Genomic DNA, 15,062 nt, shown 5'->3' on the forward strand with positions numbered 1-15,062 from the left:
TATAAATGCACCCTTCGCCTGGCACCGCAACCCTAAAACTGGTGTGCAGGAGAAGCTGCAGGGATATGGGGGTTGGAAAGTAAGCCTGCAGTGGTGGCTCCTGTCCCGCGGGGCTGGGCATGACTCCTCACTCCTAAAACATGGGATCTCAGCGCCACTCAGGTTTGGTCTGGCCACCTATCCATCATGACAGAGGGGTGGCTTGGCCTAATTTGAGTGAGTGACACTGCAAACCATGTGCTAGGGTGCAATCCTTGGAGCTATTTAAAGAAACTGATAGACTTATTGCCTGGACAGGTTTATTTCCTGGAGGCATTTCTGCTGTTACCTTTCATAATTTCCCATTTCAGCTATTCAGATAATGAACATTCTGCTAGTAAGTCAGCATACACCATTCAGAAATCCATACAGAGTCATCTGATAACCATCCAGCATATTTTCTATCTTAAGAACTTGTACGGCTGAGCTTTCATATGGCTCTTTTTTCCCCTGTTACTCCCTGTTGCTTGCACAGTTGAGACCTAGTTCTCCCACTTATACCTTCCATTCGATTACTAGAGAGTATGTATAGTGTCCCTTTGTCATTCAAGTGGTTGGTTGCTTCCTCACCTGGAGGTGTTACAAGAAGCAATTCTTTGGGCCATAGGGAGAAATATATCAGGCCTGGCTCCTTCTGAAGCAACTCTCAACCATGTGCTGCTTTTCACAGCAGAAGAGTCAGGCGAGGGAGATTTTTTTTCAAACCTCTGTCATTGCCAGATTCTTTTATTTGCCCCACCTCCTCATAGGTTACCTCTTCCCCCCCCCCCCCCCCCACACACACACCTGCCTGGGAACTTCAGTAGCCTAACCTCTGCTTCTCTGGAGAAAAGGGGAGGAGCATTGTTCCCCCCACCCTATGGGGGAGGCCTAATGTTCCCCACAGGCTGAGTCAAGGTGAACAGAATTCCCTCTCCCACCTTGCTCAGGGTCTATTACATTTTTACAGACCATCAGTCAACCAATGATTGCAGGAAAAAGTCTCCCCTCCTTCCTGGCAACAGTTACCTTTGTCATCTCCTAAGCAGATGTCTTACACCCTACTTGGGTATTTCCCATCCTAGGGTGGATGTCATAGTTTTTGCAGTATACCACAGCTGCTGCACTGTCCCTATTTTTGGATGGAAATACTGCATTCACCATGCTCTGTACTTCCCCCGAGTGCCTGGTAAGGGTAGGCAGAGAGCTTATTTCCCTGATCTAGGCTTTAGGACCAAGAGAATTCCACTTCAAATCAGTAGGTCTTATCAATCCTGCTGCTCAGGTATTTGTTTGCATACACTGAGAAAGTAACTTGATTCCTCTTGGATATTGATAGGGGAGATCCATCCCTGTCAGCTATCCTATTAGGATTTTGGCTAACACAATCTCTTCTGTTACTCCTCATTCTTTTTGCTGATACAGACTAACATGGCTACCATTCTAAAACAATCTCTTGCCACGTTGGGACTAAGAGAGGAGACCTGACTTATCCTTTCTGCTTTGAAACCACAATATCATTCCCCCAAAAGCAAACAATATGGAATACGTTACAATATACCTGCAACTAGCATCCCAGGTCCTTCCTGGGTCTGTACAGAAATCTGCATGTAGAGTGAAGGCTTTTATACCAGGAACTTTAACCCACATTACACATCCTGGCAGTGTTTCATGTGTTTCACGACATGGGTCTTAACTGTCATCTTAGCTCTAAGAACGAGGAGTACTTGTGGCACCTTAGAGACTAACAAATTTATTTGGGCATAAGCTTTCTTGGGCTAAAACCCACTTCCCTTTCTTTTCTGAATTTCCTTAAACCTTCTCCTCTGCATATGAAGAGTCAGTTTAAACTTTGTAAGAAAAGCTTGTTTACAATTATTTTAATCTTTGTAATCCTCCCTTCCCATAAAGGTGAAAATGTCCAAGACCTTTGTCCCATACAGTACTGGAGTCAGCTACTGTACCATGTCCTCCTTCCCCACCTTATTCAGTTCACACCCCATTTCAAAAGCAATAAGAAATATATCCATGTCATCCCCCTCCCTAAAGTGAGGAAGGATGAAAGGATGTGGACAAATTGGAAAGTCCAGCAGAGGGCAACGAAAATGGTCATATGCCCCAGCCCCCTGATTTACAAAGAGAGGCTCAGGGAACTGGGCTTGTTTAGTCTGCAGAAGAGAAGAGTGAGGGCGGATTTGATAGCAGCCTTCAACTACCAGAAGGGGATGAAGCTTGGCTGTTCTCAGTGGTGGCAGATGACAGAACAAGGAGCAGTGGTCTCAAGTTGCAGTGGGGGAGTTCTAGGTTAGATATTAGGAAACTCTGTTTCACTAGGAGGGTGGTGAAGCACTGGAATGGGTTACCTAGGGAGGTGGTGGAATCTCCATCCTTATCGGTTTTTAAAGTTCGGCTTGGCAAAGCCCTGGCTGGGGTGATTTAGTTGGTGTTGATCCTGCTTTGAGCAGGGGGTTGGACTAGATGACCTTCTGAGGTCTCTTCCAAGCCTAATTTTCAATTATTCTAAGTAATTTGGCGTCTGTGCCACCCACTAGGAGAGTTACACGAGGTATGGCTTTATCTACTGGATTAAGGATTTGAAGGCAAGTTTCTCCATCTCGAGCTGATATTGATGTTCCTTGTCCTTCTGTTTCTCCTCATACTAGCACTACTTCTGCTTTTCTTCTCTTTCATATTGATGTTGGCGCTTCTCATACTGGCACTGGATCTCTTTCTCTTCCTTTACTGATGCTGCTGCTCCCAGTCTGCAAGCTGTTGGATTTCCAGATACACTCTGTCCCTCTTCAGCTGCAGCCTCTCCTGCTCTAGCTGTTGAGCTATCTACAACTCCTGTTGCAGGGGTGTACTTGGCCTTCATGGTACATAGATGCTGCCACTGTCAGTTTCTTCCCTGTTTCTCTGTAGGGGTAGATTCCCAGATATTTCTCACCTGCTGGAAGTTCCCTGCAGACCTAACCCATTATTCTGCTTCTGGTCATTAGAATTCAGCAAATTAACTAGCTGTGTTCTGGTCTGATCCACAGTGTTGAGTTGCCTTCATCTGAATAGCCCAGACAGCTGATTTTTTCTTCAGCTGTTTATAATTCATCTTGTCATCTGTCTTTTTTTCTGTTCCTTTCTCAAAAAAACTATTGAGTCTTTACTCTATGCTTTCCCCCCTTCAGGTACTTGCTTCACTGATGTTGGCACTTATGCAGTTCACACGGTTACAGATCCCTGCACATTCTGCCACCATATATGCCCCTCTGTGGTCCAGCAAGGGCACCCATTCTGTGCTTCCAGCTGCCCAGCCATTGCCTCTCTTGGACAAAGACACAAGTCTCTCTGCCTTCTGACTGGGGTATTTCCAGGCTGAATAGTTCCCTGTGATATCCCCAGCAAAAGGCAGGCTGCCTAAGCAAGCTTCTTTTGCCTTCTCTTCAGAGATGGTTAACATGTGATTACCTGAGAGGTTAATCTACCACACAGCGCTTTCTAAGGAAGCACATTTTATTCCTAAAAAGCAATACAACGAAAACATATTAAAAACAATAAAAGAACCTACCTGCATGGTAATAAGCTTATCAGAGATCACCCCAACTCCAAGAAGGGCTCTGGCAGGTGAGCAGTCCTTCCAACCCATCCAGGAGTTTTCCTGTGGCTTTCAGTTCATAACACCTTCTGCTCAGAACAAGAACACTGTCTTATGGGGCCTCAGTAGGCCAAAGTGCTCCCATTTCTTCCCTAAGGATTGGGGCTGTCTCTGGACCGACGGTCCTATCTATTTGCTTTATCAGAAAGAAGGCCATGAGTCAGTTAACCAGTAGGCATTGTATTCAAAAATCCTTTCTTTGTCTATTGGTCCCTGAAGAATCCAGTTTTAACTGGTGTGACCAGAGTCCCAGGGGAGCCAACTGAGGTTACTCAGTTACGGTGAACTGCAAAGAATGGGGCAGACAACCGCAAAAGGTGGTAGATATTCCAATACTTAGATTTACCAAGCCAGCACAAAACAGCTTCTGTAATACCTCACTGGTTACCCAGAAGCCAACAACACAGTTCCCTTAAAGCAACCCAGCCTTAGGCCTCCACCTAGACACCCAAGTGTCACGGAGTCCCCAGGCGATGCTCTGGAACTGCTCTGCACAAAGCTAGTCAGGACTTTGGGGAGCCTCCTCTCCCTTGGAGCAGACTGCCTTCAGGGCAAGAAGCTCACACGGCTTCACCTTCCTGGGTCTCTCCTTGGAGCATTCAGCATATGCCCTTCTGGGCGCTTCCTACAGTGAGTCCATCCAGGTGGGGTCCTGGGGAAGCCAGAGGGTCCTGCACGCACCCCAACTTCACAGACATGACTCTTAGCCAGCCAGTAAAACAGAGGTTTATTAGATGACAGGAACGCGGTCTAAAACAGAGCTTGTAGGTACAGAGAACAGGACCCCTCAGCTGGGTCCATTCTGGGGCCCAGCAAGGCAGACAACCCCATCTGCCCTCACTTCCTGTCCCCAGCCAGCTCCCAATTGCCACCCCATCCAGCCCCTCCTTTCTGGCCTTTGTCTCTTTCCCGGGCCGGAGGTCACCTGATCTCTTTGTTCACCTTTAGCTATTCCCTTGCAGGGGGGAAGGGCCCCAGCCATTTCTTGCCAGGATACAGAGTGTTGGCCATTTATGCACACTGGACACTTAAGAAATGCATAGGGGAAACTGAGGCACCCACACAGTATTCAGAGGAAACATTAAGGACAGTCCCATTTTGTCACACACAGGTCAGATATGAGGATTACTGATCATCTTATTCATCATATAAAAAAGTTCTACCAATCCCAAAGGATCAGACACACTACCTCCCAAGTTAATGACTATTCCAGATCTTACCCAACTACACGCTTACAGCCAATTCTTATTAACTAAACTAAAATTTATTTAAAAAGAAAAGAGAGAGAGTATTGGTTAGAAGATCAGTATACATACAGACATGAGTACAATTCTTGAGATTCAGATTCATAGTAGAGATGGTGAGCTTTGTAGTTGCAAAGAGTTCTTTCAGAATTAGTTCATAAGTTATAGTCCAATGTTTATATTCAGGGTGATTCCAGGTTAGGACTGGAGATCTCAATCTTGGGCTTAAGCTTCCCCTGCATGAAGCATCAAGCAGATCTGAGATTAAAAAGGATCAGGACTCAGGGGTCTTTTTATACATTTTTCTAGCAGCTCCTTGACCATACAGTCCTGGGTGAACAATAGGCTTTTGATGTAACCTTCTGTTTCCCAAACCTCACCGGTAATTAACTACATGGATTAACATAAAGTAATTAATCTATTAAGCAGTTTATGATAAACTTTAAAGAGACATATAGACAATGACATTATTTCACCCAAGATTCATTTAAATATTAATATTCCCTTTTGATCTCTGAATCAACAGCTATAGTGACAGATAGCCATGTAAACAGACAGTTCCTATCATTTAACAAAATATGAGTACACACATAAAATTAGTATCACCTCTAATGTCTAACAATATAGGTTTGCATTTCAAAGTTCTAGGGTATCTACCATGGAACGGCCCTAATTACCATTCACATACTCTTATAATGTGACTTTAAAGGTTGGTTTTGGGTTATTTAGCCTGCAAGCTGCTTAACCCTTTCTGGCCATGTGTCACACTTTGTATAAGATTCGCTGCCATTATACAACAGTGGTAGCAACAATGGTTTGCATGGTCATATTTTAATCAGATAACGTCACAACTAGTTTATGCAAACCTCTCTGGCAGGAAGAGGGAGTGCTTCTCTGGAGATGTTACAACCTGAGTGGCATTGACTGATCACTCCCCACTGTTCTCAGTTCCTGGAGGAGATAGATTAACCCTTCCCATGGAAATATGTACTATACCTGGCTCACAATAACACACAAACAATTGAATTTGAATACAATAAACCACAAAGGTATTTAACATCACTCCCAGTGCTCTAGAGGGGGGGCTCCAGGAATGCCGCAGGGGCTTAGGTGGAGGGGGCGGTGTGTGGCCTTCTACCCCTGCCTGCCTTCTGGAGACTGACTCTTCCACTCTTTTAACTACTAGGAAACCATTACTATGGACAAGTGGATCCTCAAAATAGTGTAAGAGGATTACTCAATATGTTTTGGTTCTATCCCTCCACCCAACCCTCCTCGTCTCTCTCAATTCAAGGACCCCCCCTTATGAGAGCCTACTAAAATCAGAGGTTCACAGGCCACTGAGGAGCTACCATAGGAAGTCAGAGGCAAGGGATTTTATTCCAGCTACTTTCTGATACTGAAGAAGGATGGGGGACTTGCAGCCCATCCTGGATTTGAGACAACTCAACTCGTTCATCAGGAAGTTCAGGTTCCACATGATGATGCTTGTATCCATGTCTCCTTTCCTTTCCACCTAAGATTAGTTTGGAGCACTATACTTTAACAGCATGGTCGAGAAATGCTTGTTCATCAGGCATGCAATGCATGCTTCTAAACTCCAGAAAGCAATCTATTCATAAGTGCTGTGACCTCCAGTGGATAAGAATTGTCTTTTGGGCATCAGATAAAAACATATCTCCATCATCAGCATTAATTCAGTCCATACTTGAATACTTGCTACACCAGAAGCTGTTCGACCTATTGGTATCCTTGCTGAAAGTCTTAGTTGCCATTTCAGCCTTCCAGTGGACAGCAGACTGAATTTATCCATGACTCAGTTAAGAGATTTATGAAGGGTACAGTGAACATCTGTCCACCAGACAAGAAACTCCCCCACCATCATGGGTTTTTAATCTAGTCCTTATTCAACTTTATGAGACCATCCTTTGAACCAATGAATGAGTGTTCACTGTTTCACCTGTCAATCAAGACAGTATTTGTTATAGCAACAATAGCTGCCAGAAGTATAAGCAAACTGCAAACCTTGATGATGTCTCCACCATTCACAGGGTTCCACAAGGACAGAGTGATCCTCCACACACATTCTAAATTCCTTCCCAGCGTAATAACTGATTTCAATCTTAAGTGAATAATTAGTCTACCAATATCCTTTCCAGACCTTGTGCATTTAAGTGAGTCAGAACTCTATATCCTAGATGCTAAAAGGTCAGAGGCATTCTCTTTAGGTAGTCCCTACAGCTCTTTATATCTTACAGAGAGAATAGTTAAGGCTAGGCTATTTCATCTCAATGCTTGCCTAATGGTTTAAACTGTATATTAAGGAGAGCCACAAAGCCTCTGTCTCTCTTCCTGTAAAGTTTAGTACACATATCACTAGGGCTAAGGCAGGTTCTTTGGCATGACTTAGACATATTTCTATTATTGACATCTGCAGAGCTGAAACGGGGAGTTCTATACACACATTTACTAAACATTGCTTTCTCTTGATTTAGCATCCAGATCTGATACACAGATTGTTAGGGCAGTACCCAAGACACTGTTTAATTAGGACTATGTGTCCCAGCTGTGTCCTCAGTAAATGGTATAGCTTATCAAACTATCCCAAGAGTGGGAAGGTATACAGAGTACTTGAAGAAGAAATGAAGGCTGCTCACCTTTAAGTGAAGTTCTTTGAGAATTGTACAGTGCATAGAACTGGACTCTACACATTCCCACTCCATGTTCACCTTTGTGTCTTCCTTGAATTCCTAATTTATATTCTTGAATCTGAGGAGGCAGTGCAGGAACTGAGCTGGCTGGAAAACCACACTCTCTTGTCCTCAGAAAGTTCAGGAACAAAAATGAGAGGAGGAGAAGGAGGGGGTGCAAGAGGCAAGTGCAAGTGCAACAGGCACGGCTATGAAGCATACTACCCAAGATCGTAAATGCATAGAGTCCATCTTTGAGAACTCTAGTTACAAGTGAGCAACTGTCATTTTCCCCTACGGAGTTTTTGTTTAGATCTCAGTAAAAGAGACTGAAAAAAATCTTACACATCCATTTATGCAGGATTTACTCTTGTTTCTAATTCATGTTTGATCTTTTCCACTTTGCCTGAAAATATCTAAAAAGCTTTTCAAAACAGATGCCATAGGGACAATGCTTTTTTCTTTGTCCATAATTGGTTGCCATTGAAAATAGGTTATGTTTATTAATGTGCTAAAACTCATCAAATCTGCAGTTCAGTGTATAAAACATGAATGGAACACTTTCCACTAAAGAGGTGGCAGAGTAGGGAAATATGGTTCCCCAAGTGCTTTTTTGAGGTATTCAGAATAGTATCCTTAATAGTTTACTCAAACTATATCACATGTGTTTAAGACCTGCTTCTTCCAGTTCAAGATATTTTTGTTTGTTTTCTTTTGGGATTGATTTTTAATCGAGAGATGAGCTCTATGACAAAGGAAACTAGAAGCAGAGCTTGCTTTGCATATCAGGGAACAGAACAGTTATTGGTAGTCCACTGTGTAATAAAAATTCTAAGTATTGAACGATATATTCCTTGAAGACTTGGACTGGGCAAACAGAATACATAGGGGTAGAATTTTAGTGCACTTTATAGTGATATTGTCAACAGGAGCTGTGGGTGCAACCTGCCATATAATGTGCGAAAATATTTTTATAAATCACTAGATGAAGAGAGTTTCTTTGGAGGTGTCATTGCAGAGAATTGCACATTACAGCACTATAAAATAGATTTTTTTTTCAAGAGAAGTGGAGAAAATACATAGTAAACTAATTTAAAATCTCAATCTTCCTTTTGTAGGTCTATGTCTGGGGTTACAATGGTAATGGCCAGCTTGGATTGGGCAGCAGTGGTAATCAGCCAACGCCCTGTAGAATAGCTGCTTTGCAAGGCATTCGTGTGCAGCGGGTATGTTTATTATGTCACGTCAAGCCCTTTATGAACAGAAGAAATAGCATGTGGCAAATGCAGATTCTAAAGGGAATATTCTGCACTCAATGAAGGCAAGGTGTTAGTGGTTTGGTTAAAGCCCTAAACGTAATAATGAAAATATACATCTGAAAAATGAACTTTCCCCTCCGCTAGACAGAAGGGTGAAAATGTAGCCCAATTGAAGTCAATCGGAGTTTTGCTGTTGACTTCAGTGTAGCCAGGATTTCATCTGAGGAATTTTAGGGATCTTTATAATCTATATTTAGTTCCTCTTGAAAGGTAATTGGCACTCTCATCTTTCATTGACATCTATTTTTGTTTGTCAAAGCCAAAGTTTGTTGACTACCAGGCCACACTCCAAGGGTCCTCCTAGGAAGAAGAAAATGAATTTACAAGAGATAGTGCTGGAGAAATCTGTCAGTGGAGGGTTATGAGGGATTTAGGAAAGCAGTCTTTTGAAGATTCGTTCCTAATTGTAACAATGGATGGATATTTTTTATCAATTGAAATAAATAAACAAAAATATATAGCTTTCTATCCAATTCCCATTCACAGGTAAGGTCTCTCACAAGAGATAGCTTAGCTGGGAGAGGATGCTAATGGAGAAAGAGGTCTCTAGCATAATTAAGAAAAAATATTATTTCCTACTCTCCATTATCTTTTTCTCCTTTTAAGAAAGTGTTGCTTTAATAACAAGTACTGATTTAGGTCCCAAGTATTTACAGTTAGATATAGGCCTTGATTCAACAAAGGATTTAAGTATACTTAAGTATATGTTTAACTGTAAGCACATAACTAGTCCTATGAAGTCAGTGGGACTACTCACATGCTTAAATATTTAAGTCTTAAGCTCTTAGCTGGATGGAAGCCATAGCGTTTAATACTATAGTTAAATTGGACTATTTACAGTAGTTAGCACTATGCTTGGTAGCAAGCGCTTACAGCATCAGGCCCATCATTTCAAACTTTAATTTATGCCATGATATGAGTTTTACTTCAAAATTTGTAAAGTTCTCCTAGTTCTCTCTCACTTCACCTGCTTCTGAGGTCCACTTGTGTTTCAATGTGCCTCTGTTATTTCTTCTTTTGTACATTTTTCATTAACTCTTACTGTGCTCTTAAAAGGTTATTGGCTTGTGAATTTTTTTAAAATATAAGCAGTTTTTCTCACATGCATTTCTCTCACCCTCTTTCTGTTCCTGATTATACTGTGATCTGTGTTTGTTATTTTTGTAAGTTGTATTGCCTGTGTGTAGAGCCCTACCAAGTTCACGGTCATGAAAAACGCGTCACGGACTGTAAAATGTTTTTTTATTTTTTGTGCTTTTACACTATACGATACAGATTTCACAGGGAGACCAGCGTTTCTCAAATTGGGGGTCCTGACCGAAAAGAGAGTTGCAGGGGGGTTGCAGTTGCCACCCTTACTTCTGTGCTGCCTTCAGAGCTGGGCAGCCAGAGAGTGGCAGCTGCTGACTGAAGGCCCAGCTCTGCAGGCAGCTGCGCAGAAGTAAGGGTGACAATATCATACCATGCCATCCTTACTTCTGTGCTGCTGCTGGTGGTGGCTCTGCCTTCAAAGCTGGACTCCCAGCCAGCAGCCGCCACTCTCCAGCTGCCCAGCTCTGAAGGTAATGCCACCGCCAGCAGCAGTGCACGAGTAGCAGTACCGCAACCTCCCCTACAATAACCTTGAACCCCCCCGCCCCCTCACACACCCCACTCCTTTTTGGGTGAGGACCCCTACTGTTACAACACTTGTGAAGTTTCGTATTTAAATAGCTGAAATCATGGAATTTGCAATTTTTAAAATCCTATGACCATGAAATTGACCAAAATGGACCGTGAATTTGGTAGGGCCCAACCCATGTGTTTATCCTCTTGGATATAGAATCAACAATATGGAAATATATTTATTTGTCTGAATTAATTTGCTGGTAAGTAAGATGAGATTTTTTTGTTTTTTATTCACTGTAGGTTGCCTGTGGCTATGCACATACATTAGTGCTAACAGATGAAGGTCAGCTGTATGCATGGGGAGCCAATTCGTATGGTCAGTTAGGCACTGGCAATAAAAGTAACCAGTCTTACCCTGCACCAGTTACTGTTGATAAGGACAGGTAATATTTACACTATAATATTCAGGTATTCATCAAAATAATCATGGAAGTGCTGCGCAAAATCACAGTGACTTTTTTTGGTAGAAATCACTTGTAATTGCTAGCTATGGTTATTTCAGAGCCCTAAACCTGAAGAGATTCTAATGTTAGCTGACATTTACATCTGTAAGTTAAAATTTGACCTCACTAGAAATATATGCATTGCCATGATAAATAGATGTGAAAGGGAGACTACAAATTCTGGGGCCGGCTGTTTCCTGCCTCTCTCTCTCCTTCAGCTGCATCCTACTTCTCAGAGTATTTTATGAGTTTTAATTGTATGCTGTCATTGGTGCTGTGCTGCCACTTCACTATACTGAGTCAACCAAAACCAAGACTTATCTTTTTATAATTTATTTGCTATGTTAATAATAGTTTACTGTTAAAATTGATCAGACAAAAAATGTGGAAAAAGTCATTAGTGGATATTTACAATTTGCCTGTAGCACTTGCATTAAATACTGCTTATATGTTTTTATAGTCCTAGATTAGTAAGGCGAAGGCTGGAGGGAATAAAATTGTATTTCTGCCTGAAAATTTAGCTTTTACAGATTTCTCAGTCTTAGTTCCTGATAATCAGTAATAGAATAATTTCTATGGATAACACAATACTTTGTGTTTCTATCAGTGGAAATGTGAATGTGTTCCTTACTAGAGTATATTAGGGTCTTGTTGAATAAACCATTTTGGTTTTTCTGCTGTGAAAGACTTTAAAAAAGTGTAGTGCTACTCTTACAATTGTTTCTGTCTCCACCTGCTAGAAAGAAGACGTAATTGCTATATAATATTGTGTGGTGTTATTTCCTCTTAATTTGTTGCTTTTTTCAAACATCAGTATTTATTTTTTGCTTAAAATATTTTTGATGCAGTCCAAATATGTTTAGTACCTTTTAATAAAAATGTTATATATTGCCTTCATCGGTTGTTGGCCAAATCCCGTGTTCCTTATGACAATGGGAGTGTTACCTTATACTAAGGGCTGCAAGATTTTGTCTTAAATATATATATACACAACTTCACCACTAATCAAACAAGTTATTCTTCAGACTGCAAAACAGTGGATTGTGTAACAATTAATGTGATGGGAGTTTTGAAAACCTAAAAATCAACCTCTAGGGTTAGTGAAGCATCTTAACATAGCTAAAGTGTGTGTGTGTGTGTGGGGGGGGGGTTAATGGTCTTTAATTAGTGCTTTCCTTGGGTCTAGATCCTTCATTTGGAAAATGTTCTAAAAAATGGCCTACAGAATACTTTACTACATGTGCATGCATATTAGTTAGAAGTTGTTCATTATTACTAAGAATAAGTGTAATATTGTAATGGTTGCACTTTGTGATTTTAATTAAATAGTAAAATATTCTATGATCAATCTGATTTGCTGTTTTCAGAGTGAAAACTGAGAGGCGTAACTAGATGTCGTATATGTACAAATAATGAACAATCTTATTTTCAGTTGTCTTGCATGCTATAGAAACATTTTGTCATTTATGGGGGGAGGAGAATGGATGGAGGGTGGGAATATATTCCCATAAAACTTGAAATGCATGCAAGCCTACAGAAGTAGATATGTGGGAGTAAACTTTCTCACTGCACTTTATTCTTATGCCCGTGTTTTTGTTTGCTTGTGAATTTAGAGTTATAGAAATTGCAGCCTGCCATTCTGTTCACACTTCTGCTGCTAAAACCCAGGGTGGCCATGTGTATATGTGGGGTCAGTGCCGTGGCCAGTCTGTGATTCTTCCACACCTTACGCACTTTGCCTGCACAGATGATGTGTTTGCTTGTTTTGCTACTCCTGCTGTGACATGGCGTCTCCTATCAGTAGGTGAGCTTACCATGTTTGTTGTTGTTGTTGTTGCATCCAAAACTTTTTTCTTTTTTTTCTTTTTTTTTAAATTTGGTGCATAAGAAAGGATAAATGCATTTGAAAAATACACTTCAGTTATATTTTCCAGTTTAAAAAGTTAAAAGTAACCTACAGCCTGTGGAGCTTTTAGTTGGCTTTGCCCCGGTTTCTCATTCTCTCTCTCCCCCAGGTCTATCTACTTGGAGTGCATGTAGCAGTCTCTGCCTTGGCTGATCAGGGTCATTCTCTCAGGCCTCTTTGCATAGAAAGATTTCACAGTCTTCACCTGTTCTCCTTGTGGGTTCTTTACTGTCAGCTTGTGGCTCTTGTGGGGATGTCTGTGTGCAGGTTCGTCCGATTGCGGCTCCCACTGGCTTGAGACGACGAACCGCGGCCAGTGGGAGCCGTGATCGGCCGAACCTGCGGATGCAGCAGGTAAACAAGCCAATCTCTTATCTAGCCCCTTCCCTCAGGGGCAAACTGCAGTCTGAAGTGGTCACTCATCATTGGCCAGGGGGTTGGACCTGTTGCCTCTTCCTCCCTTGACTGCCTCGCCACAGCCCTAGTACCTCCTCCAGCCCGGACAGCAAGGCCTCAGCCTGGGGATTTTCCAGGCGGGAGCTCGCCCAGCTCCTCCTGCCCTTCCCCAGCTCTGCGCTGTCCAAGGTACCCATTTCCTCTTTCAGGCAGCCAGGTCCATCTCTCTCTAAGGCTGGAGAAAGACCTTCTGGAGAAAGATCCAGCCGGGCCCTGATTGACTGCCTCTCAGCCTTTTCTGATTGTCTCCCAGCCCTAGCCCTCTCCAAGAGCTGGTTTTTAACCCTTTCAGGGCTAGAGTGGGGTAACCGCCCTGCTACATGGCCCACCTCTCCACAACAAAATCAATTAAGTCTTTTCCATCCTTTGCCTGGAGGGGTTTCTGTGGCTCTTCCTGCAATTAGCCCCAGCAACTCTGTCTTTTCCCCCAGTTACCCAAGGGCACATCGACTTAAATATCCCATCTGTACAGAACCTAACATCTTCTCAGCCAGGCCTCAGGCCTCCAGCTGCCTAGATCCCTCTTGTCTGCCCGGTACCTGTAAATGTTGCCACTTCTTTCCTGCAGGATTTATAACAGGTCCTGTTACTGCTACTATCGCCTGGCTAGCTGCTGTTGCGGTTCCAGCTGTTCCTGCAAACTGAATGTCTGCTCCACAATCTCCTTAATAAAATTCTTGCCCTACATATTCCCTGGGATCCTTGGGACCCTATGTGTCTTCACCCTGAGGCCTTTGCTTCCTTTCCGCCCAAGTGTTGGGCTCTCTTTCTACATGAGATTTTTTTGGCTGCTGCCTCCTGCACTTCACACTTTTGAAGCTCTCCTGCCCCATGGCTAAAGGAGAGATCACCAAATCCCTGCTAAATGGAGAGGAGGGTGAACCCTGTGTCCAGCTCCGGCCCTGGTTACTATACTCCAAGTTTGCTGTTTTCCCCCTCTCACATCCTCATGGTGTGGTTTCCTCTGTTTACAGTTCAAAGACCTTCCCAGGCAATGCCTCTTTATGTTCCCCAGCTCCCCACACTTCAAACACCCTACCCCTGGGACTTCACTCTTCTTGGCCTCAGGCTGTGTTTTATCAATCTTTTTAACTACCATTGGAGTCTCTGGCATCTGAATGCAGAAGTCCTGTGTAACCCAGACCACCCTGGGTGTCTCAATACTCAGCACCTGCCAGTAATCCCCCTTGTCTCTGTTACTCTAGGGGCAAACTGAACTTGCATGCCCCTCTTTTCCACAGTATCTGCATCCCCTTAGTGCAGTGGTCCCCAAACTTTTGAGGTTCATGCCCCCCCTTACCCTGTCTGCGCTCCCCACCTCCCAAGAGCTGGGAGCAGGGTACGGCTCCAGGGGGTGAGGAGGACATGGACAGATGTAAAGAGGTCGAGGCTGGGGCCATAGCGGGGGGGCAAGGCGAGGCCGGGAGCAGAGCTGGGGGCAGGACAAAGCTAGGTGGTGATCTCTTTCCACCCCCCATGGGGGATGCCCCCCCCCAAGGTGCGCCCCATAGCTTGTGGACCTCTGCCTTAGTGGGACCATCTGACCCCTTTCCCTTCAGCATCTGTGATGGCCAGGCTTATTTGGGCACTGCTGTGGCTGTGAGTCCTGTTGTTGCCCTTCAGTCAGGAGTTGAGTTTCAGCAGAGCTGTGCTGCTGCTGGGCTAGAAT

General features: G+C 43.2%; 1 protein-coding gene across 13 annotated transcripts in view; it reads left to right on the forward strand.

Moving 5' to 3' along the window:
* The window catches only part of RCBTB2 (RCC1 and BTB domain containing protein 2), a 122,082-nt gene that overhangs the window by 23,587 nt on the left and 83,433 nt on the right, over positions 1-15,062 (forward strand). For all 13 annotated transcript variants that reach the window (XM_039519850.1, XM_039519849.1, XM_039519851.1 and 10 more), the window contains exons 8-10: positions 8,720-8,827; positions 10,829-10,971; positions 12,645-12,835. In XM_039519850.1, the coding sequence (XP_039375784.1) occupies positions 8,720-8,827; positions 10,829-10,971; positions 12,645-12,835 (442 nt within the window). The remainder of the gene's footprint in view (positions 1-8,719; positions 8,828-10,828; positions 10,972-12,644; positions 12,836-15,062) is intronic.

The sequence above is a fragment of the Mauremys reevesii genome, linkage group 1 (assembly GCF_016161935.1).
Source record: "Mauremys reevesii isolate NIE-2019 linkage group 1, ASM1616193v1, whole genome shotgun sequence".
In the NCBI taxonomy this organism is placed as follows: Eukaryota; Metazoa; Chordata; order Testudines; family Geoemydidae; genus Mauremys; species Mauremys reevesii.